The 26,032-nt window shown below is 44.2% G+C and overlaps 1 protein-coding gene across 1 annotated transcript in view; it reads left to right on the top strand.

Moving 5' to 3' along the window:
- The window catches only part of Shc3 (SHC adaptor protein 3), a 122,958-nt gene that overhangs the window by 32,385 nt on the left and 64,541 nt on the right, over positions 1–26,032 (top strand). The window contains exon 2 of the mRNA XM_038334321.1: positions 18,934–19,004. Coding sequence (XP_038190249.1) covers positions 18,934–19,004 — 71 coding nt within the window. The remainder of the gene's footprint in view (positions 1–18,933; positions 19,005–26,032) is intronic.

Genomic DNA, 26,032 nt, shown 5'->3' with positions numbered 1-26,032 from the left:
ACACATGCACACATACAGTGGTAAAATATACAGTACTATTTAAACCATTTTTTTCGCAGCTAGTCCACTTTTATTAAGTGATCCCCAAGTCTCCAATCACCCAGTTGCTTCGTATTCTTTCAAAAATAGTCTAATACCCCCTCTCCAAACTGCTCATGATTTTCTCTTTATGGTTTTTCTGATAGTGTGTCAAAACATAGGGTATTTTTTGTTGTTCCCCCATCCTTTTTTTTTTTTTTTTTTTTTTTTTTTTTTTGGTTTTTCGAGACAGGGTTTCCCTGTAGTTTCTAGAGCCTGTCCTGGATCTAGCTCTTGTAGACCAGGCTGGTCTCGAACTCAGAGATCCGCCTGCCTCTGCCTCCCGAGTGCTGGGATTAAAGGCTTCCTCCATCCTTTTAACTGTCTTTCTCATCTGGTATAAATTTTCAAATGAAGACTTGGATCTTCAGTTCTGCAAGAGTTTTTCTTTATTAATTTCATGGGTAGTCTGACTTCTGTAACCCATGTTTATTTGGGGGCAATAATTGGCTCTCTCCTCCATGTATCTTACATTTCCTTTTCCCATACTATCTTTATTGAAAACAGATTCTTTTCTCATATGTTATATCCTGATTGTAGTTTCCTCTCCCTCTTCTCCTCCCAAGTTATCCCCACTCCCTCCCTTCTGTATCTACTCCCTTTCTGTCTCTCATTAGAAAAGAACAGGCTTCTAAGAGATAACAACTAAACAGGACGAAATAAAATATAACAAGATAAAACCTTCACAGTGAGGCTGGGCAAGGCAACCCAGCAGAAGGAAAAAAGCCCCAAGAGAAGGCAAAATAATCAGAGACCCACTCAACCACACACTCAAGAGTCCCATAAAAGTACTAAACTGAAAGTTAGTACTTTTATAAAGTTTATGTTTTTATAAACATAAAAGTTATAATATATATGCAGAGGGCTTGGTGCAGAGCTGGGTTGGTCCTGTGCTTGCTGCTTCATTCTCTGAGTTCATATGAGCCTTGCTTAGTTGATTCAGAGGGCCTTGTTGTCCTGGTGTCCTCCATCCCCCCTGGTTCTAATCCTGTTTCTACCTCCTCTTCCATGGTGTTCCATGAGCTCTGAGAGGAGGGATTTGATGGAGACATCCTATTTAGAGATGTGTGTTCCAAGGATTTTCTCTCTGTGTAGGCTGTGGGTCTCTGCATCTGTTCCTGTTTGCTGCAGGGGGAAGCTTCTTTGATGATGGATGAAAAAGGCACTGACCTATGGGTATAGAAGAATATCATTAGAAATCATTTTATTGATTTTATTTTTTAAACCAATAGTTTCTGGTTTTACCCTGTGTCTCTGGACTATCTAGTCTATGGTTCTTGGATACCCAAGCAGTGTCAGGTATGGGCTCCTCATGTAGTGGACCTTAAGCCAAATGAGACATTGGTTAGCTGTTCTGTGCCACCATTGTCTTTGCATATCTTGCAGGCAGAACAGATAGTAAGTCAAAGGTTTTGGGGACTGAGTTAGCATTTATATTTCTCTTTGGCAGCCTGAAGGGGTAACTTCCTGCACTGAAGACACTAGAATGTAGGGATGAAGGCTCCATGTAGGCATTGGTTCAACTTCTCCACATTCAGTGAGTCGTGTGGGTGTTGTCTTTAGCAATGTTAGCTATTGTCCATTTGCAGAGAGGACTCCATTGTCTTGGCAACAGCATGGGTTGTTTGTGGATTTTCATCAGACCCCCTTGACCAACAACTCAACTGAATACAACCCGGTCCTGCTACTGGAAGTCTCGTTTGACGGCAAGAGATAGCCAGTTGAGACTCTGTCTCCCTCTTTATTAGGGGACCTCATTAGGATCACCTTTACACATTTAAGGGAGTTTCCACTACACTAGGTTTCCACATCATTCCTCAAATACCCCTCAATTCCAGCTGTCTCAGCCTACACTCTCTCCCTCTACCCTATCTCTCATCCTCTCCCCCTCCCTACCTGACTCTCCTATTCCCATCCCCACCCACACCCAGCCCACCTGTAAAATCTATTCTATTTCTCCCTCCCAGGGAGATCCATGTGTCTCCTTAGACCATTTAATGGCTAATGTCTACATATAGTAAGTAAATCATACCATATTTATTTTTCTGTGTCTATATCATCTCACTCAGAATGACTTTTTCTAGTTCCATCCATTTGCCTGAAAATTTGGTGATGTCAGTTTTTAAACAGTTGAGTAATACTCCATTGTGTAAATGTTCCACATTTTCTGTATCCTTTCTTCTGTTAGGGACTCTAGATTGTTTCTAGTTTCTAGCTTTTGTAAACAGAACAACAATGAATGTGATTGAGCAAGTGTCCCTGTGGTAGGCTTGAACATCCTTTGAGTATATTCCCAAGAGTGGTATAACTGGGTCTTGAGGTAGATCGATTCCCAGCTTCCTGAAGAACTGACATATTGATTTCCATAGTGGCTGTCCAAGTTTGCACTCCTACCAGCAATGGAGGAGAGTTCCCTTTATTCTCCATTCTCTCCAGCATGAGCCATCCCTTGCGTTTTTGATCTTAGCCATTCTGACAGGTGTAAGATGGAATCTCAGAGTTGTTTTGACTTTCATTTCCTTGATGACTGAAGATGTTGAATATTTGCTTAAGTCTTTCTCTGCCACTTGAGTTTCTTCTTCTTTTGGGAATTCTCTGTTTAGATCTTTATCCCAGTTCTTTTAGTTGGGTTATTTTCTTTCTTGATATCTAGTTTTTTTGAGTTCTTTATGTATTTTGGATATTAGTTCTCTATCAGGTGTGCAATTAGTAAAAAAAAAATCTTTAAAATCTTTTCCTATCCCTTTGTCCAAATGATGGTATCCTTTGCCTTATAGAAGTTTTCCAGTTTCATGAAGTCCCATTTATTAATTATTGATCTTAGTCCTATGCTATCAATATATCAACATTCTGTTCAGAAAGTCTTCTCCCGTGTCAATGAGTTCAAGGCAACTTTCTCTTCTATAGGTTTAGTGTATCTGGATTTATGTTGAGGTCTTTGATCCACTTGGACCTGAGGCTTTTTTTTCTCAAAATAGGATTTCTCTGTGTAGCTTTGGAGCCTTTCCTGGAACCCACTCCGAGACCAGGCTGGCCTTCAATTCACACTGATCCACCTGCCTCTGCCTCCCAAGTGCTGGGATTAAAGGTGTGTGCCACCATTGCCTGGCCTGGACTTGAAGTTTGCACAGGGTATTAATTATGAATCTATTTGCATTCTTCTACATGCAGACATCCAGTTAGACCGGCACCATTTGTTGAAGATGCTGTCTTTTTTTCCAGTGTGTTTCTGGCTTCTTTATCAAAAATCAGGTGTTCACATGTGTGTGGATTTATGTCTGGGTCTTCAATTTGTTTTCATTGATCAGTGCATCTTGTTTTATGCCAAAACCATGTGGTTTTTATTACTGTAGTTCTGTAGTAGAGCTTGAAATCAGGGATGCTGAGACCTCCAGCAGTTCTTTCATTGTTCAGGATTGTTTTAATTAGCCTGTTTTTTCCTTATGAAATTGAGAATTGTCCTTTCAAGGTCTGTAAAGAATTGTATTGAACTTTTGATGGGGATTATGCTGAATTTGTAGATTGCTTTCAGTAACACTACCATTTTTACTATGTTACTCCTACTAATCCATGAGTATGGTGATCTCTCCATCTTCTGAGGTCTCCTTCAATTGCTTTTTGCAAATTTTTGAAGTTTGTGTCATATAAGTATTTCTCCTGCTTCATTAGAGTCACCTCAATATATTTTATATTTTTGAGGCTATTATGAAAGATATTGCTTCCCTAATTTCTTTCTTAGTTCATTTGCCATTGTATATAGGAGGGATGCTGAGTTTTGTGAATTAATTTTGTGTCCTGCTACATTGCTGAAGTGTTTATCAGCTTGTAGGAGGCCCCCCACCCTGAATTTTTGGTCACTTATGTATACTAACATATCATCTGCAAATAACGAACTTTGACTTTTTTCCTTTCCTATTTGAATTCCCTTGATCTCCTTCAGTTGTCTTATTGCTCCAGCTAAGACTTCAGCTACTATATTGGATTAGTATGGAGACAGTGGACAACCTTGTCTCGTTCCTGATTTTAGTGGAATTGCTTCAAGTTTCTATCCACTTAATTTGATGTTGGCTATAGGTTTGCTGTAAATTGCCTTTATTATGTTTAGGTATTGTGCTGGCTGGTTTTGTGTGTCCACTTGACACAAGTTAGAGTCATCAGAGAGGAAGGAGCCTCAGTTGAGGAAATGTCTCCACGAGATCCAGCTGTAAGGCATTTTCTCAATGGGGCAGGGCTGAACCCATGGCGGGTGGTGTTGTCCTTGGACTGGTGGTCCTGTATTCTATAAGAAAGTAGGCTGAGTAAGCCATGCGAAGCAAGCCAGTAATCAGCACCCTCCATGGCCTCTGCATCGGCTCCCACCTCCAGGTTCTGACCCTGCTTGAGTTCCTGTCCTGACTTCCCTTGGTGATGAACAGCAATGTGGAAGTGTGAGCTGAACAAACCCTTTCCTCCCCAGCTTTATTTCAGTCATGGTGTTTAGTTGTAGCAATAGAAAAGCCCAACTAAGACAGATATGTCCCTTGTATCCCTAATCTCTGAAGGACGCTTATCATGAAGGCATGTCAGATTTTGTAAAGGGCCTTTTCTGCATCTAATGAGATGATCATGTGATTTTTGTCTTTCAGTTTGCCTATATGGTGGATAACATTTATTTTTATTTTTTTTTGTTTATTGAACCATCCTGCATCTCTGGGATGAAGCCTACTTGATCATCATAGATGATTTTTTTTTGATGTGTTCTTGGATTTGGTTTTCATGTATTCTATTAAATATTTTTACATCTATGTTCATAAGAGAAATTTGTCTGAAATTTTCTTTGTTGGGTCTGTAAGTGGTTTGGGTATCAGGGTAACTGTGACCTCATTATATGTATTAGGCAATGCTCCTTCTGTTTCCATTTTGTGGAATAATCTTACACTCCGTGTATGCTGTCTGGAAAATCCCACATGGCCCAGGTTCTTCCTCCGTGTTGTGTTGCAAGGCTGTCCTCGGGGAACTGTGTACCACCTAGTGGGATGCTCTTGATTCTGCTGAGCCCTTGCCATTCCATACCCTTCATGGACAAATGGTTGGCAGAGGAGCCAGGATGAGGCTGCTCAGCAGGAGACAGTTCTCGTCTGGGTGCTTATATTAACCTGTTGCTCTCATGGTGGTGCCTGTTTCTTTCTCCCATCCTGCTCTGGTTGCCTCACTGAACCATTTCCTACAACCGCCTGGTGTGGCCTCTGACCAGACTCTCCCAACCCCCACGCCCAGGCCTAGGACTTAAGCTCTGGGAGGAACTGTGAAGCAAGCCCTCCAGAGGATTCTGAGCCATGTTCACGTTTGAGAGCCACAGTGTTAGACATCAGTTGATTTTATTTACACTTTAATTTTGCTGTTATTTGTGATTGTATGTGTGATGCACACATACACTCAGGGTGTAAAATTTTAATGGTAAAAGACAGAGAAATAGTCAAAAAGTCACAGTCTCCCTTCGCCCTGTGCTTCTGGAGCCCCTCTCAGTGGTGTGTGCAGCTCCAGCTGGACGCCTGTCTAACCACACAACTGTACTGTAACGTGCTATGATCTCTCTCTCTCTCTCTCTCTCTCTCTCTCTCTCTCTCTCTCTCTCTCTCTCTGGTTTTTCGAGATGGGTTTCTCTGTGTAGCTTTGGAGCCTTTCCTGGAACTCACTCTGAGACCAGGCTGGCCTTCAACTCACAGAGAGCCACCTGTCTCTGCCTTCCGAGTGCTGGGATTAAAAGCGTGCACCACCGCCCAGCGACTTCTCTTTCTTTAAATATGATGTGTTGTGGCTGGAACTTCATCTTGAAAACTTGTGGTAAGGTTTTTTTTTTTTTGTGATAAGTTCTTGAAGGTTAAACACAAGGGCTCAAGAGACCATAGTGTCACTTCCGAGCACTTGCTATAGTGCTGATTTACCGTGTCCCTCAAAAGTTGGCGCATTGAGCCGGGCGATGGTGGCGCATGCCTTTAATCCCAGCACTCGGGAGGCAGAGGCAGGCGGATCTCTGTGAGTTAGAGACCAGCCTGGTCTACAAGAGCTAGCTCCAGGAGAGGCTCTAAAGCTGCAGAGAAACTCTGTCTCGAAAAAAATCAAAAAAAAAAAAAAAAAAGTTGGCGCATTGAGAGTTTTGTTTTCAATGTGTCTGTGCCCCAAAGACAAGACGTTTAAAGGGGAGTCCTAGGGCTGTGAAGATGGCTCAGTGGCCAAAGCACTTGCCATACAAGCAAGACCCGATTTTAGATTCCCAGAACTGTGCAAATGTTGGTTAGGGGCCCGGAGAGATGGCTCTGTGGTTAAGAGCACTGCCTGCTCTTCAGAGGTCCTGAGTTCAATTCCCAGCAACCACAAGGTGGCTCCCAACCATCTGTAGTAAGATCTGGCGCCCTCTTTTGACCTGCAGGCATATATGCAGATAGATCACTGTATACATAATAAATAAATAAATTTTTAAAAAAATGCTGGATGGTCATGGTGACTCACTTGTAAATCCAACCATAGAGGGTAGAGCCAGGCAATTCCTCACTACCTCCTCCTTCCTCCCCCAAACAGGCTGGCTAGTAACACTATCCTTATAGGCAAGCTCTCGGTTTGAATGTGAGACTTTCCTCATGGCAAGAATACGATGGAGTGAAACAGGAAGATTCCTGACATCAGTGTCGGGTGCCGCAAACTGCATGCACACATGAGCATGTGCCCATTCCACACATGTACTCATACACATGAGAACATGCATGCTCACTGCACACACTTCTGAAAAGAAGAAAAGGAAAAAAAAGTGGGCCCCGATGGGAGTTCTTAGGGGGCGTGCTTTTAAAAAGGGTAAAGGAATCCCAGCCTCTCTGGCACCCTGCTCTAAAATGAGCTGATTTCCCTACCTGTTCTCCCAGCTTTGCCATCTGCCGTGAGATGACACCGGAATGTAGGATCGTCAGGAGCAGCTGCCCCATGCCCAGCTCTCCAGTCTCTCTCTCTCTCTCTCTCTCTCTCTCTCTCTCTCTCTCTCTCTCTCTCTCTCTCTCTCTCTCTCTCTCTCTCCTTTCTTTCTCTGTCTCTGATTTTTCTCTGTGTGTCTCTGTCTTTGTCTCTCTCTCTCAAGTTAGCCTGTCTCGGGTATTTTGTTACCGCTATAAACAATATCACTAATATCACCTCAGGGACAGTGCGGGATATTGTTGGGACTGGACATGCCCCATTAGCCTGAGTATGCAGAGCTACCCCACTCTTGGGGGCGGGAGGAACATAATTATAATTTGAGTGGTGTGTTGTGGTTTACAGATCAGTTTGTCGCACTAATGCAGAAGGGCCTCCGTGACTTGGGTCTCTGGAGGTGCCAAGCAACAGGAAAAGTGAACTCAGTCTTAACCTTGAGATATTTGTTTTGGACACCAAAGAAACCTCTGAACTTTTGGCTTTGCCATAACTCATGAACACAAAAATCCTTTCTTTTGTTCTTAGACCCTGGTCCTTTCCTCCCTAACTTCTCAAGTCTGACAATAGCTTCTATAATTCTCATCCTTGGGGGTTTTGGGATGGTAGGACAGATTTGCTGTGGTAACCCTTACCATTAGGTTGCTCACAGTGACAGCTGACCTCTGGGTCAGCACAGGGCTACCCAGACCAGGCAAGAGTCCTTGGAGTCTGCAGACAGTGCCACAGTGAGTCATCCTTCCCAGCACTGGCTTGGCTCTCTGCCCTTCCCAGGCTCACAGCTGCAGCTCTGGGTCTAGAGCTGGACTCTCCCAAGCCCGAGTGTCTCAGTTCTTGGCTGTTAACCCTGCCTTCTGAGCAGTATTTCTTTTTCCTTCTCCTCTCGCTCCCCATAAATCGAGTTTTTCTTTTAGAATCTCTGCAAACCACAGCATCCCCTCTCCTTGATGGCTCTCATTTTATTTTGCCTCCACACCTCCCTTGTTACTTTGTTGCTTTAGCAAGCTAGCTCGCTGTATTCTGTCAACCTGCTTCTGCTGCAGGAACCGTCCCCGCCTCTTTGTGTTCTTCCCTTTAATGGTTTTTATTCAGAAAGCCAATTTCATCTGGTGCCCTTGAATTGTTATTTTTAATAGCAGTGCCATTTGCCCATATTCCTTCTATTTCCTAGCAAAAGCTCTCAGTAGCTGGATTGGGGGTGTAGCTGTGTGTGTTTGTGGAAGGGGGGGTGCAGCGCCTGTGAAGCCGGAAGAGGGCATCAGATAGTCCTCCCTGTAGCTGGAGTTACCCGTTGTGAGCCACCTAACCTGAGTGCTAGGAACTGAACTCGGGTCCTCTGCGGGAGCACCACACGCATTTATCCACAGAGCTCTCTCTCTCCAGTCCCTCAATTAATTTTTTAAAGAAAATTTTATTTTTATTTTAAATTATGTGTGTCTGTGTGTCTGTCTGTCTGAAGGTGGTTTGTGGACATGAACTCACAGGCCAGAAGAAGACATTGGATCTCCTGGAGCTGGAGTAACAGGTAGCTGTGAGCTTCTGGACAAGGGTACTGAGAACCAGCTCAGGTCCTCTGTAAGAGCAGGATGTGCTCTTAACTGCTGAGCCATTTCTCTGACCCCTTCCTCCCTGGTTCTCATCTAACTAAACAGAATCTCAAAGAGGATTAATGTGACAGACATCCTAAAGGAAGTAAGGTTGAAACAAACACGTGGGAGATGTCGACTTCTGTAGCCAGGGCATACCAAAGAAAAGAAAACTTGGGACTTCAGATTGGTCTCCACGTAGACAAGTGTCAGATGTGAGTAATGACTGAACCCTCTGGGCTTTGGAGGACTTACAGAGGCCTGGAGCTCTTAAAAATCCCCGCGAGAACAGGGATGGTGGCTCAGTCAGTAAAGCAGCTGCCTATCAGCACGTGAACCTGACCCATAGTCCCACAATGGCTGTGTTTTATGGAGGCTTGATGGAGGACTCTCATTGGCTAATAAAGAAACTGCCTGGCCCATTTGATTGGCCAGCCCTTAGGTGGGCGGAATAGACAAACAGGAAGAAGGAAGTGAGGTAGATGGCTCAGTCAGATGCTACGCCTCTCCTAAGTTAGACAGACCGCCATGCCTCTCCTCAGAGAGACAGATGCAATGAAGCTCCAGCCCACGATGGACGTAAGCTAGAAACTTCCCGGTAAGGCACCACTTCGTGGTGTTACACAGATTATTAGATATGGGTTAGTCAAGACGTGAGTAAGAGGTTGGAATTAATGGGCCAGGCAGTGTTTAAAAGAATACAATTTGTGTGTTGTTATTTCGGGTAAAGCTAGCCGGTGGCTGGGAGCCGGGCGGTGGGAAGCCGCCCGCAGCTCCACACTACAGAGGCTAGCCCGGAAGTGCTCGTTTCTAGACTGTGAATAAAAAATATGGTTAGGGACAGGAAGAAAAGTCAGTGAGTAATGTGCTGTCTGGGCAAGCAGAAGAACGCGACTTAATCCCCAAAGCCCCCATCAAAGGCTGAGCATGGAGGTGTGCACATGCAATCCAGTATGGGAGAACTGGGGTTTCGAACCCAGCCTATGCCATACAGCGAGTGCCAGGCCAGTCTGAGCTAGAGAGGACACCAGCTCAATCTCTGCACCCAAGAAAGAACTGAAAATATCAAAGCAATCATGAAATTATAGTTACTGACAATATCTGTATCTATTTAATAAGTACATGTAGGAATTTTTACAGCACTCATGTTACCAATTTAAAAGCATATTTCTACATCCGCAAGGATGCTCCGATGCAGAGAAATGGAGTTGGTCTATTCTCGTCTTCTCATTAGAATTTACCACGCCAGCCTGAGAGTTAAGTAGCCCTACCTGGGGAAGCTGTCCGATGGAACAATAAAGCAAATGGGCTCCATTAGCTCTGTGTCTCATCTCTGAGATAAAATACCCTCACAGAAGCAACTTGAGGGAGAAGGACTTATGTTGACTCATAGGTTCAGTGTACATCCATCAGGTTCAGTGTACCGTCCATCATGGTAAAGACGTGGGCAGCAGGCACTTGCAGCAACTGGTCACACTGTATCCACAGCCAGGAAGCAGAGACAGACAATGGGAGAGATCAGCTCCTTCCTTGTTTCTACCCAGCCTGGAACCCCAAACACAGGGCACTTCTGCCTACCTTCGCACCTTTCTTAAATTAAGATAATCAAGATAACAGCCGTATCCTAAACATACCCATTCTGCTCTATCTGCATCCATTTCATGATGATCAAAACTCATATTTAAAGTTGTGTGTAATTATCAAGGCACACGCTCTACCTGTGTTTCTGTCGCTTTTTCTTCCCCTCATCTTGTCATGGCCCACACGTTCCTCTTCATTGTATTCATGAAGTTTCTGGACTCTTCCTTACAGCAAGTGTCTGTGGGTGGTTCTCTTGGAGTCTTCCCTTTCCCCCTCCCACTTGAGTGGTAGTCTGGGCGGAAACCATGTTCTGGCTGGGTACTTCTCATCTTCAGGCTTATGATGCTGCTACGGTGTGTCTTCTTGTGTTTGGTGTTGGAAGAATTTCAATGCTCTGCCAGGCTTTATCTCTTTGTAAGAAACTTAGCTCTTTCCTCCTCCTCATGAAATACCTTTTCAGAAGAAAATTATAGTTTGATCCACAGAAACTGCACGAGTTGCGGGGGGCATGAGATGCACACAGTGTTGCAGTGAAGACAAATGCCTTCATTGCCTCAAACGGTTTTCTCAGTGCTGAAAGCATTTAGAATTCTTTCTTCTAACTTCTTCTGTTTGGGTGTTTGCAATTTTGGACAGGGTCTCCTGAATCCAAGGTCTTGCACTTGCTATGTAGCCGAGTTTGACCTGGAGCTTCTGGTGCCCCTGCCTTTGCCTCCTGAGTGCTGGGATTTCAGGAGCGTGCCATTGTCACACCTGGTATATGCAGTGCTGGGGATGGAACCCAGGGCTTTGTGCATGCTGGACGAGCCCTCTGCCAACTGATCCACAGGCTCTCATTGAACCTAGGCTGACCTTAACTCACTAAGTAGCCAAGGATGACCTTGAACATCTAATCCTCCCTCCTCCACCTCCCAAGTTCTGGGATTACAGGAGTGTATCATCATCTTGACAGCTTCTTAAAACTCAGTACTTACCACGACTGCTCAAAGCAACACTAAGATTTATCCCTACTAAATATACCTTAGTACCCACAGACCATTCTTGTCTCACGCCCCTTCCCACTGCTCTCCCCAGCCTTGGTAACTAGTTCTGCTCAGTACTTCCAAACCCGACATTTTCAGTCTCCATGAATGGATCCCATGGCGCTGGCTGCTCTGCATGTGGATTATTTCATGTAACACAGCATCTCCAGGTCCAGGCTGCAAATCCCAGGTTTTCGTACTTTTCATGGTGGAATAATGTTTTATTATGTACACATCCCAGATTTTCTGTAACTGCTCATCACTTGACAGGCCTTTGGGCTGACATTCTATTCTGTGGCTACAGAGAATCGTGGCATAAACACATGGGAGATGTCTCTTTGGCATATTGATTTAATTTCATGTATATTTATAGGCCAGATTACTAGACCATATAGCAGTTTTATTTTGGGGGAAATCTCCATGTAGCCTTTAAAAACAACATCTAAATTCATTTAGATTCCCACTAACTACATATAAGTGCTTCTCTTTTCTCTACATCTGTGCCCACATTTGTTGCTTTTCATTATTTTTGATAATAGTCACTGTAACTGGGATGAAGTGATATCTTGTTTGGCCTTTGATTTCCATTTTGATGATTCGTGAGGCTGAACATTTAAAAAGATTTTATTTTTAATTGTGCGGGCGTGTGTGTGTGTGTGTGTGTGTGTGTATGTGTGTGTGTGAGTGAGTGTGTGTGTGTTTGTGTGTGTGTGAGTGAGTGTGTGTGTGTGTGCACAGAGTGCAGTTTCCTGTGGAGTCCCGAAAAGGGCATTGGATCCCCTGGAGCAGGAGTCACACATGTTTGTGAGCCACTAGATGTAGGTGCTGGGAACTGAACTCAAATCCTTTGTAAGATCAACAAGTGCTCTTAGCCAATGAGCCATCTATCCAGCCATTGTTCAGATGAAACCCCATGACTAAAAGCAACCTGGGGAAGATAGGATTTATTTTACCTTACTGCTTTTAAGTCCATCACGAGGGAAGCCAGGTCAGGAATTCAGGGCAGGAACTTGGAGGCAGAAACTGAAGTAGAGGCCAGGGAGGGGTGCTGCTTACTGACCTGTTGCTCATGGTTTGCTCAGCCTAGTTTCTTCCAGCCCAGGGGTGGTACTGCCCACAGTGAGCATGGGCCTCATGATTCACTTCTATATGAATCATTGATCAAGAAAATGAACTATAGGCTTTTCTGCAAGCCAATCTGGTGGGGGCATTTGGTTCTAGCTTGTGTCAGGTTGACACAAAACTAGCCCCGGCATTGTTTCTCCAATAATAAAATGATCTCACTGGGGTCTTGATCTGCATCTCTCTGATGATTATTCACATTGAACATTTGCTTATATACCCGTGGACTATGTGCATGCTTCTGAGAAATGTCTGTTTAGGTACATTGCCCATTTTAAAATCATATTTTTTTTTATTGACTTCCTGTTCATGAAATTGTTTGAGTTCCCATGTGTTTTAGGTTATCAGCCGTCATCAGATGTACAGTCTCTAGATGTTTTCTCCCATTCGGTGGGCTGTCTCCTCTTTCTGCTGAGTGTTCCTGTTTCTTTGTAAAAGCCTTTCAGTTTGAAATAATCCCAGTTGTGGGGCGCACCTTTAATATCAGCACTTGAGAGGCAGAGGCAGGTGGATCTCTGTGAATTTGATGCCAGCCTGGTCTACGAAACAAGTTTCAGGACAGCCAAAGCTGTTACACAGAGAAACGCTGTCCCAAGAAACAAAAACCAGAAAAAAAATAGAAAGAATTCCATTCCTATGTTTTGCGTCTGTGTCCTGTAGTTGGTGTCTTATCAAACCCCCACCACTGAGATACAAAACATTCTACACCTGGGTTTTCTAATACTAGCCTCACAGTCTCAGTTTAATTATTTTGAGTTGGTTTTTGTGTATGGCGGGAGATGGGATTCTGGTTTCATTCTGCAGTTTGCCCTCACCATTGATTGAGGAAAGTTCTCCTTCTCCCATGTGTGCTTCGCATCTTTGTTGAAGATTGGTGTGCTGTAGGCGTCTGGGTTTTGTTCCACTGTCTCTGATCTGTTCCTCTGTCTACTGTTTTGATGACTGTTATCTTCGTTGGGGCTGCTATTCCCGTGGTGAAACACAAACAGGATCTTTTGGGGTACTCGCCCCTCAGGCCCCTTCAGGGTCCAGCTAAGGTGTCACAGCCAGCGAGGGAAAAATTCCAAGGGTAAAGAAACAAATCTACTCACACGTGATTTCTCCTCAGCACGTCTCTTTGTTCTCTCCCTTTTCTTCTGCCTCTATTCTAATTCTTCAGTCCTAACTGTCTAATTTATTAGCTCTAATTCTCTGCCTCAGTTCTAATTCTGAGTCTCTGTTCCCACCACCTTCTTCTTCCTCTTCTTCTTTTTCCTACTTCTGCTCACTTCTGCCAGCTTCTCCTTACTCTCTTTGTTCTACTCAGCTATACGGACCCACAGAACCTTTCAGGCATTCACCTAAAGGTCACATACCGTGTCTTAAGTAAATGATAAGAAACAGCATCATTCCAGCGACTCACAGTGCAGTAAACCCAGATAGGGAGGAAAGAGCACTTTCTTCCAGTTGGCTTCGAACTCGTGGGCTGCAAACCGCGATGTGAAAGAAGTCTTCTTTGTCACCTCATCAATAGAGGGAGCCTTGTCCAACTAAACTAATAAGAGAAATAAGGAGATCGTGTATTACAGTCTATTCTTTTGAGGGCATAAAACATCTTTAACATTTTGTGGATAGTGGATGTAAAGGCCGGGTTTTCTCTGCTGGAGACTGGTTGGTTTACAAGTGTGTCCCCAGAGAGAGTGCAGCAGCAGCTGGAGCTGCAGGGGCGAGGGGCAGAGGAGCCCATACAGCACTCCCCAAGGCTCAGTGACATTAGAAGCATCTCAAATCTTAAGATATCTTTTCCTGTCCAGTGTGTAACCCTACCACAGAAAGAGAAGCTTGTAATGCCTTTTGGGGGGCTGTAACGTTAGTTTATATTTTGTAGGTAATCCTAGCCAGTCAGGGAACTTATCCCATGGTGTCTCTGAACAAAGGCCATAACACTGAGGTTAGGAATCTGTGCAGAGTTAATTATTGTCCCTGCTACTGCAGCTTGGTACTTTGCACTGTTTACCTTGGCTCAACAAATCTTACATCTGGCTACATGTCCTAGTAAATAAGGTTGTATTCTTTTGGTGATAGTTTATCTTAAAATCCAATTAGCAAGGCACCTGGCTATGGGAAACAGGTTTTTTGACTGTGTGACTGTTCTTACACATACCTAGGAGATGTTAATCAATATATCCCAAATGCATAGGGGAAATCGTGTCCAATGAATGATCAAAAAGTGCTGAACTATGGGAGATATATCCCAAATTTCTAACAGATGGGAGTGAGCTATGGGAGAAATCTGCAGCCAGCAACAGCCAGTTCATTCATAAGGCAATAACTCTAATACACCTTATGTCTTGTTTTAATCCTCTAAGAGAGTCCTTGATTCTGATGGGTTGACCTCATGAAATGATGGCTGAATAATCCTGCAGCCATAGCAATACACCATGGCCAAAGTAATTTGAGAAGGAAAGAGTTTAGTCACAGTTCCATATAACAGTTTATTATCAAAAGCAGTGAGGGCAGGCACTCAATCAGGGTAGGAACCTGGAGGCAGGAGTTGAAGTCGAGGCCATGGAGGGGTGCTGCTTACTGGCTTGCTTCACATGGCTTGCTCAGCCTGTTTAGTTATTTATTTATTTGCTTATGTTTTATAAAACCAAGGACCATCAGCCTAGGGATGGCACCACCCACAATGGGCCCTCCCTCATCAATCACTAATTAAGAAAATGCCTGGCAAGCTTGCCTACAGCCTGATCTTGGGAAGGCACTTAATTGAGGTTCCCTCTTAACTGATGATGCTAGCTTGTATCAAGTTGACATAAAACTAGCCAGAACAGTTTTAACTTTGTAGTATACTTTGAAGTAGTCCAATATGGTGATGTTTACAGCTGTTTTCTTTTCACTGATGATGACGACGTTGCTGTTTTATTTATTTGTTTGTTTGTTTGTTTGTTTGTTTGTTTGTTTTGATAGTTCCTTATGAATTTTAGGATGTTCTTCTGTGGGAATGCAACTGGTTTCATATGGACTTCGCTGAAGCTGAAGATTGCTGTGGACAGTATTGACATTTAATACTTTTCTCTCCTGTCTACAGACAGGGGCTGGCTTTCAGCCTTTCTGTATCTTCTTCCCTTTCTTTCGTAAGCATTTTATCCTTTTCAGTGTAGCCATTTTTTTCATCTCTTTAACATTTTTTTTTGAATTTTATTTTTGGTAACTTATAAATACATTTGCTTTCTTGATTTCTTTTTCAGGTAATTTGTTATTGGCATGGAGAAAAGATACTGATTTTATTACATTGATTTTGCATCCTGCCGCTTTGCTGATTTTGTTATTGATATTAATTATTCTTAATTTGTTATTCTAATAGGTGTGTGCGCACACACACGCACACATGCAGACATGGCAATTTGATTTCTTCCTTTCTAACCCCAGTGTGTTGTATTTCTTTGTCTTGCTGGTTGCCCTGACTGGGACTTCTACCTCTCTGTTGGACAGCAGTGGTTAAAGTGCACATCTTCACCTCTCCCCAGACCTTAGTGGGCATGAGACCACCTCTGACACTCCACACGATGCTGTCCACAAGCTCTTAGGATGCTTCTCTTGGAAGCTCTTTCTCCTGAGGTGAACCTATTAGTACCACGTACTTGTGAATGAATGTTTCTTCATATTTCCTTTGAGAAAATACCAACATCATGGTCTGTCTCTATCACCAAACATTTTATTTCATTAATTAATAAATTAATTTTTTATGGTGTTGGAGGTTGAGCCTAGGCCTTACTCACACATGCTAGGCAGGTGTTCTGTCTGTGAGCTACAGCCCCAGCCCCCGTTCAATCGTTCTTTTGAGGAAGGCTTTCCCTGTGGCACAGTCTGGCCAGGCATGTGTTGCTGGGCAGGCCTGTGATTCCCCTGCCTCAGCCTCTGAACTAGCTGGGATTCCCATGGTAACAGAAGTGATAGTCAGTGTTCTGCACCTGTGCTGCATTGCTTCCTGTGACATCCTCACAGCTCCTCCGTGTTAGACCTGGTATTAACGTCACCACAGTGGTGGTCACTATGTTCCCTCGGTCTCAGGGCATCCGTGAAGTTGGCATTCACAGTGGCCTTGGGTAGTGGACTGTGTTCATCTAACTTTTGGATACTGGGCATGCTTTTCACAGAACTCTGAAATGCAGTGTAGGATGTGTTGACTTTGATAATGGTGGTTATCACATAAGCGTGTGACATTTGGCCCATTCATCACAGGAACGTCGGATTCTGTCATTATATAATTCTGTAGTACTTTGAAAAATGTACATCTAAATAAAATGATGATGCTAATAGGTTTTAGAAAAGTCAAATGTGGTGCCAATCTAGGAATTCAGGATGCTTTACTCATGGATGAGAGTTATTGTGTGTGGAAGTAGGTGTGCAGATGTGAGTATGCATATGTGTATACTTACTCTTGTGTGTCTGCAGGTGCATGTACACATACATATGTGTGCAGAAAACTTGTTGATTGGGGTGTCTTCCTCAGTCACTCTCTACCCCAGTTTTTGAGAGAGGGTCTCTCATTGAACCTGGAGCTCATAAATCCAGCTGTGTTGGCTGTCCAGCAAGCCTCAGAGATCCTGTGTCTCTGCATTCTCAGAACTGGGATTAAATTTCATTCTGCCATGCTTGGCTTATCGTGCATGGATCTGGGGAACCAAACTCAGATCCTCGTACTTAGAAGGCTTTCACTCTAATGATTGAGCCATCTCCCAGCCCAGAGAGCTGTGTTTGTGGTGGAGACCAAATGATCCATCAGCAGGGTTGTCTAGCAGAATAGAGTTCTATCATTGCCCTTAGAACTCACACGGTTCAGATGGGGCTAGCAGTATTCCGCCACCTTGACGCTGGCCTTGGTGCGGTGGAGGGAGGAACAACCACATTTGTAGGTGCAGAGACTTTCAGTTTCGAGAAGTGGGTCAAGTGTTACATAAAGTTGCATAACAATAGAGGGCAAAGCCAGGCCCAGGCTTGGGTTTTCTGTACAATGCAAACAAACTGCTATTTGCATCACATTATGAGACTTCACAAGACTCATGCAGTCTAGTTTGAAGGCGCCTGTGTCTTCTAGCTCTCCCAGGGCTTAGAGCAGACACTGCCTCCCTTGCCATGACTGTCCACCTGCTCTTGCTTATGAGAGGGACTGACCTAAGTTCCACACTGCAATGTGTGCCCTTGAGTTTCTGGAGATGTGAGGTAAACAGTGAAGAAGGCTTTCTGCTAAACTGCAGTGCTCTGTAGCTTACTCACAACCCCGAAAATGTATCTATTAGACAGTGTAGGTGTCCTGGTTAGTTTTATGTCAACTTTACACAAGCTCGAGATGTTTGGGAAGAGGGACTCTCAATTGTGAAAAAATGCCTCTATATGATTGGCTTGCAGGCAAGTCTGAAGGGCATTTTCTTAATTAGTGATTGATGAGTGAGGGCCCAACCTGTTATGGGCAGTACCACCCCTGGGCAGGTGGTCCTTCGGTGTATAAGAAAACAGGCTGAGCAAGACCATAAACAGCACCCCCCCATAGAACTGTCAGGTGAAAGAAACCCTTTCCTCCACAAGCTACTTGGTCATGGTGTTTTATCACAGTAATAGAAACTTAACTAAGACAGAGGTTTAGCATTAGTGAAAGTGTTCTTTCTTTCTTTCTTTCTTCCTTCCTTCCTTCCTTCCTTCCTTCCTTCCTTCCTTCCTTCCTTCTTTCTTTACCTCCTCCTCCTCCTCCTCCTCCTCTTCCTCCTCCTCCTCCTCCTCTTCCTCCTCCTCTTCTTCTTCTTAAACCTAGCTGGGCAAGTGGTGGTGTATGCCTTTGATGCCAGCACTCAGAGGGCAGAGGCAGGTGGATCTTTGAGTTCAAGGCCAGTCTGGTCTATAGAGTTCCAGGATAGTCAAAGCTACACAGAGAAATCATGTCTCAAAAAACCAAAATATTATTATTTAAGAACCTTTAGAAGTCTTGTACAGACCCAGGAATATGATGTTTGGGTGGAGGGGGAGCGTTATTATTGAAAATATGCTTTAATAGCATTAACATAAACATTTAAGATTTTCACATCTTACAGTATATAAGGTTATATATTATATAAGGTATATTAAAGAATTTAATAAAAACTTTGAAAAACACACATCTAAAGAAAATGGCAATGCTCACAGGTTTTATAAAAGTCAAGGGTTCTGTCAATCTAGGCACTTGGGACATTTTCTAATAGAGAAATGTCTAGGTTTAGGGTTTTAATAAAAACATGTCATACCTAGAATTTAAATCATTTTATATTTAAAATTATTCTCTGTCTCTGAAAGAGAGAGATAGGGAGGGTAGAGAGAGCAAGAGCTTAGCAGTGTGCATATGAAAGTCAGAGGACAGCTTGCGGGAGCTCTGCCTCTACTTGTATCCTGTGGCTCCCGGGGACTAAACTCAGGGCACAGGGCTTGGCGGCAGACACCTCTAACCACTAAGCCGTGTCACCAGCCCCTTCCCTTCACCTTAAAGGCACAATGTGATGTAAGGATGTGTATGGCTTCCCCAGCCCCTGACACATCTCTTTAGTGCTTTTCTCTTGTCTCCCCTCCCAGGACTCATGAACTATTTTCTCCCTTTGCAGTACTTGGGATGCATTGAAGTTCTGCGCTCAATGAGGTCTCTGGACTTCAGTACAAGAACTCAGATTACCAGGTAAGCTCTCTTGAAAGTAGACTCCTGGGGTTGTATCTCTGAGAGGAAAGGGTCACAAAAGCTTATATCCTAGGAGTTTCTAGAAGAAAGCCTGGCCCTTCTGACACTGGAGGCTGGTAATGGAGGCAGAACTCACAGTGTGTTAAAAGATAGTTGTACCTGTCTATGTGTGGAGAGATATGTCTCCCATCAGGAGCACCCTGATGAACCCTTGACCCTTCTGGGGGTCTTTTTATAACTAAGCTGCAAACATAATCATAATGAAGGGATAACTTGTGTGTTCATGTTTGTTTCCTCAATGTAGGAGCCCCTAATTCAAGATCAATACTAAAATTACCAAACTGTATTCTTTCTGAAAAACAAATATTGAGATATCTAGAGTGAGTTTCCAACAGTGCATAGAGAGAACAAATTTCATGAGATTAGATGTAGATATCTAGAGTGAGTTTCCAACAGTGCATAGAGAGAACAAATTTCATGAGATTCATGGGGAAAATCATTTAGGAAGGAGGTTGATTTTTTAAAAATATTTTATTTTCAATTAATATTTTAGGTAGTATACAGAATATTGGGTTTCATTATGACATATGATTTGATTTTATTAGTATTTTAGTATAAAATACTGGACTTCACTATACTTTCACACACGCATGCTAGTTTACTGTGTTCACATTCACCTCCTGCCATTCTTTTCTCCCTCTTTCCCTTCCTCTTGTCCTCTTCTCTCCCCAAATAGTTTTTTCTACTTTCATGTTGCATATATTTAGATCTTTATTCTACATGAGAGAAAGCATACAATTTTTGTTTTCTCCCCAATTGCCCTTTCTTGTTCCACTTACCCCCTCCCCTGGTATAATACTCCCTTCCATTTTCATCATACATACTCACATACATACAGACACACACACACACAGACACACACAGACACATACACAGAGACACATAGACACACACACAGAGTCACACACAGACAGACACACACACAGAGACACAGACACACACACAGACACACACAGACACATAGACACACCACACCTCTCTCTCTCTCTCTCTCTCTCTCTCTCTCTCTCTCTCTCTCTCTCTCTCTCTCTCTCTCTCTCTCTTCTGTTAGCCTGGCTTATTTCACTTAACACAGTGATCTCTGGTTCCATATTTTTCCCTACAAATGACATAATTTAAAATATTTTATATGTGTTTCCAACATTCTAAGTGTCCCAGGGAGCAGGACTGAAGCACTTTTCCATGAAACAGTGTAGCAAAATATAGTTCCTGGAAGAGTCGAGTTTTCAGAAAAATGCTGATTTCCAGTTGTGCTGCAGAGGAGGACAGAGGCTGTGACACAGTAGAGCCTCTGTAGCTGGGATGGGGTGGGGTGGGGTGGGGAGGGTATCTGTTGCACTGATAGTTGTGAAATTGCTCAAACACCCTCCTCAGAAAATGATGCCTGGTTGCTTCATCCAGATCACCGTGTTGTGCTTCTCAGAGTCAGGAAACCAAGTCTGAAGGCGTAAGTCCTCACGTGGAGGCGTTAGCTGTCATGTCCGTGTTGCTGTCCTAAGTTCTGTGGTGATGCCATTTCCTCCTCCCCGAAGCCATCTGTGGTCAAGAGTTGGCATTTCTCTTCTCCCTAAAGCAACTCAAGACACATGGTGGGAACACAGCAGCATTGGTGTTCTGAACCAAAGAAGGAGGGATTACGTTCTAAAGAAAGTGCTCATTTATTGAAGGGAAGCCTGTTTCCTTGGTCACTCATTCATTCACTGCTGACAACTGCAAGGGCAATAGAAGGGTGAAGGGGCTTTTATCAGGCTGAGAGAGAAGGCGAGAGAGGCAGAATGAGCTTCACTTACAGGCTACGGTTCTTACTAGAGCTTCTGAGGGACTTGGTCATGGGGCTGGGGACTTTTCAGAAGTGTGGGTTAGGGTGGATAGTATCAATGGTTAAGCCAGGAGGGGCGGGAACAGTATCTGTGGTGACTTTGGGGAAACAATCAGAGGAAGGAGAGACCCATTCAGGCTGGAGTGGGGCTGCCTTCAAGACAAAAGACACGGGCGTCTTAGTCAGTGTTCTATTGCCCTGAAGAGACACCATGGCTGTGGTAAGGCTTGTAAAGAAAGATACTTAATTGGGGCTGCCTTACAATTTCAGAGGTTAGTCCACTGTTGTCATGGCAGGAAGCATGGCAGCATGCAGGCAGGCATGCGCTGGAGGAGGAGCTGAGAGTCCTACATCATGATCCACAGGCAGCAGGAAGAGAGAGACTGGGCCTGGCATTTGAAATCCCAGAGCCCACCTGAGTGACATACCTCCTCCAACAAGGCCATACCTCTTCCAACAAGGCCACACCTCCTAATCCCTCTCAAGTAGTACCACTCTCTAATGACCAAGCAGTCAAGTATATGAACCTATGGGGGCCATTCCTATGCAAACCACAATGGCCATGTTCACTTTCTCTCACCGACAAGGTATACACTGTCGCATCTAGTGCAGAGTGAGTGCCACTGCCGATGGGCATGGGAACCGTGTTCGAGTCTCACATTCTCTGGTGTGGCGGTTGTTTTTAAAGGGATAAAGTCGACTACAATCATTTCCACTGTGTCTTCTCTTCGGACTGCTGAGGCACTTTTGTGCCATGGACGTATTTGTTAAGTTCTGCCATCTGCTGTGCTGCTGGGCAATGTGGGCTCTCCGCTCTGCCCAGCTGCCCAGTGTTGAGTCAGATGACATAAATGTCTGAGGGTTATTTAAGGGACATAGACTGAGCCCTGCTTCTCTGGGGTGGTAGTAAGGGGACCTAGAGGGGCACAAGTAAATGATTATTATTTTCTCTCGAGTGTGGATTTTCTCTTAGGAACCTGTGGATGGAATCTAAAAGGACAGAAGCCCTCACACCACAAAAGAAAGCAGGTGTAGCCAGCACTGGTGGGGACAGAGGTTGAATGTCTTTCTCCAGTCCCATTTCACTGTATAAAAATGTTTCAGTGTGATAGGGCAAGAGGACTGTCAATCCTGGACTCAGAAAAGGTGGGGCTACATTCTTATTGCAGCAGCATTGCCTTAGGTTTCGTTAGACTCCTGAAAGTTACGTTGTTGCTCTCTGTGACACTCTCTATCCCTGCATCATCTCTATTATGTGACATGTTTCTTACTAAAGTTAGTTCCTGGAACACACTCACACGAAACAACTTGACACATCAACACAAAAAAGAAGCTGTGTGCGTCCAGAGGAATACTCTGCCCTGCCTTGTAGATTCCGCACAGTGTGGGGCTTTAAAGGCCTCACTAGTAACTAGGTGTTAGACGTGCCTGCCTTTCTAATGAAATGCTTCCTCCAGAACTTATATATAGCAAAGATATTCATGGGAGGTTGTAGGGAAACATAGTATGGTCAGATTATGCAGATATTAGGTGAACTTGTTTCTAAAAGTATTTCAGTCATGATATTTAGTTAATTAAATCCTTTTTTTGTAAGCAATAACCTCTAAGAATTTGTTTTTATTTTATTTTAAAATATAACTTAAAATTCTTACCCATAAATTGTCTGGAGGCACTGACAGTGGTATCACATGGTTTTTCAAGATAGGTTTAGTTTTGTTCTGTTTCATGGCAAGTGAGCTTGTTTATTGTTTGCTTTTCAGTAATAGTAGGCATGGATTTCCAACCAAAAGATAACTTTTAACTATTTTCCAATTAAAACATAACTTTCAAAATGTACATTTAATTGCTTCTAGACTTAGTGGCTCAGACTGTCAAAAATCCTATACTCCTGATATCTTGGTTTAGGGGACTTGGTGATATGTTCAATCTAATCTCTGCCCACTGTGCTGAGAACATGGCCTGGTTGCAGGGCCTATCTCTGCCAGGCCAATTCTTACCTGAAACAGTGAGCTTGTTTTGGATTTGGACACCAAGTAAGAAGGGGACCAGAATAATGTCTGTATATTATACAGGACAAAGCCTGGTCATAGGGGCTCCTGTTGGAGTTTATTTAGTCTGATTGCTAAGAGTTTTTTCATCACAGTGGACAAAGGACTACAAGAGACCGCCAACAGTGTGAGAGGCAGCAAAGCTGCAGGAGGTGTTGTTTCCCCCAGACCCCGTGTGGATGGGACGCACAGCGGAGCTAAGGACCTCAGGGCTTGTGGAAGTTTGTGGGAGATTCTGCTGAGGCCACTGCTTCCCACAGGGCTCCTTCTCAGCAGGCTCAGAGAGCACAAGCCCTGCACCCTTCTCTAAAAGTCACCGTGTCCAGTGCAGCTTAGAATGAGGCAGGTTCCCTCACTCACTGTATTTGTGGATGAGAAGTGCATTTTGCAGTGTCAAAGGGGCAACACGGAAGCTCCACTGTAGCGGGCAGTGAAACTTTGTTTCTAGGTTTATAAAACTAGCTCAGCAAGCGGATGACTCACTTCCTTCCACTCCCAACAGCTGTGATATGATCTCTGCCTGCTCTGCAGGACCCTCAAAGAACTCAAGGACCTAGGATGGGAACTAGGACTGATGTCACCTGGTCCATCGGAGGCCTCCACATTTATCTAAGTGAGGCTGTTAGGTTTTTCACACTGGCATCACCGTGACCACAAAGATGGGGCACTGGCCCTGTCCTCAAGGCTGATGTCAAAGCTATGATTACCCCATCTATAAGTCTAGAACTGCATAACAGTATTTCCTGGGTCAGGGGACCCTGACCTCGTCTGGTGAGGACTCCTTAGGCGGGTGCTATGGAGTCTGGGCTTGAGCTCATGCATGGCATAGCTGTGAGTCTTCTTAGATTAGCCCTGCTGGCTGAAATCTATAAGGAGATGAGAAATGTCCTCAGTCATGATTGTGTTCAACTCTGTCTGTCACTGGAGGTCCCCACCAATGCCAATTTTTGGACAGTGGAAATCTATGAATATCTACACTGTACAATTAAATCCGGAGTTCCCAGAGAGGCAGCACTTCCCCAGTCAAAGTACAAAGGTCCTAATGCTATTTAATCTCGATTTTCAGCTTCAGTTGTTGCTCAAAATCATACCCTAGATGCACAACATGCCAAGGGTGTCTGTTTAGGCCCTGAGCCAGATACACAGGACAGCAGATAGAGGGGTGGTCACTCGCCTGAAGCAAGCGTCTCCCTTCTTCCCTCATTCCTCTCATGCATCCAGGGTGTGATGGTTCATTTTCATTTTCAAATCGATGGGATTTAGAATCACCATGGAAACACATCTCTGGAGGAGACAATGAGAACATTTCCAGGTAGGTTTAACTGAGCAGGGAAGACCTACCCTGAACATGGGCAGCACTATTCCATGACTTGTGGTCCCAGGCTGAATGAAAAGGAGATTGAGATGAGCACCGGTGTTCTTCTCTCTCTGCTTCTCGGCTGTGGCTGCGGTGTGACCAGCTATTGCACACGCCTGCTGCCGTGCTATCTTCACCGCAGTGGACTGTGCTGTACCCCTTCCTAAACCACAAGCCCAAACAAATCTCACTTCCTAAAATTGGTTCTAGTTAGGTGTTTGGTTAGAGCAATGATGGCCTATCTTCTCAAGAATATTCACAGAAGTCACACATGGTTTTCTGGTCACGAAGGATCCCAGTCCACTCCCTGCAAGGCTGGGATGAATCTTAGCTGTCCAGTTTGCTTCCTTTCTGGACCCTGTGCACTTTCGCACTCAGTCATGTGCAGCTTGTTGAAGTCTTGGATGAGTTGCAGGTGACTGGTGAAACGTTGCTCGGGGCCCAGGAGGAGCCTGCATCTCTGAACTCTGGAAAGGGAAACCATTGGATGCATTTTAGCTTCTTTGTGTCCCTTATTTAAATGGGCCCACAGACTCCCGTCAGGTCCAGAGTTTTGCATGTGGCTATCAACAGATAACACACGTGATGATGTAGGATGTCCTTCTGGATATGTGTTGTAGCTCCATGTTGGGTGCCAGATGTAGCTAGATGTATTTCCATCTTACTGGTCCCTGGACCTGTTTTTCTCCACCCGCCTGTTCCTGAAGCCACTTATAAAATAATCATTTGGAGGTTTAATATCAGTTACAATTGTTTGGCTACTCTGTTTGGCTTCTTACTGGCTAGCTCTAACTATTAAATTAACTTGTTTTTATTAATCTGTCTATTGTCATGAGGCTGTGGCTAATAGGTATAGTATATTACTTCTTAGGCAGCTATATGGCATCTCCTTTGACTCTGCCTAGTGTCTCTCTCTGTCTCTGTCCAGATTTCCCACCTGACTTTACTCTGCTAAGTAAGCCACTGGCCAAAGCAGCTTTATTCATTAAACAATAAAAGTAACAACACACATTCAGAAGGACATACTACATCACATGGGCTTTGTGATGCCCCAGTCCTGTGCATACAGGAATTTTGCTTTGGAATGGGAAGATTCAGAGAATCTCCACTCTGGTAAAAACTGTAGAAGCAAAGTATCTTTCTTTTTTTTCTTTCTGTCCTTGCTCAGGGTACTGGCTGGGGTCTCAGAGACGTTCCTCTGGGTGCTAATGTATGTCGATGGGTGTATGAAGTACTGTCCCTGGGTGTGGTACCAAAAAACATGCAGTAAAGCCAGCCAAAGGTACACGGTCAGCCATGATTGACAGATCTGGTGACAAGGTGGGCCGTAGAGTCTTCTCATGTGAGGGTCATGGCTTAGAACACATGGTGTTGATCCGAAAGATACACCCTTGCTAGTTACAGGGATTTGAATGTGCAAAGAGCAAGGAAGCCATGGCCCTGTGAAAAGGGAACAGAGGCCTGGATGGTGTTTTGAAGAATGGCCGTTCTGTGTGTGTGTGTGTGTGTGTGTGTGTGTGTGTGTGTGTGTGTAGGGGGTGGGGCATAGCCACTTCTATCTGCCCCTTTATGCACATACTTTCTTCACACCGGCCCCTGTGTGGGCGTGGCCTTCTCACACTTGCTCCTACTTGGGCGTGGCTTCCTCAACCCGTCCCTGTTGTGGGCGTGGCTTCCTCACACCTGCCCCTGTGTGGGTGTGCCTTCTTTGCATTTGCCTACATGGGGCCGTTCCTCTCCAGCT

Source organism: Arvicola amphibius, chromosome 6 (assembly GCF_903992535.2).
Source record: "Arvicola amphibius chromosome 6, mArvAmp1.2, whole genome shotgun sequence".
Lineage (NCBI taxonomy): Eukaryota > Metazoa > Chordata > Mammalia > Rodentia > Cricetidae > Arvicola > Arvicola amphibius.
The sequence above is the reverse complement of the archived record's forward strand: the minus strand, read 5'-3'. Positions and strand labels throughout refer to the sequence as shown.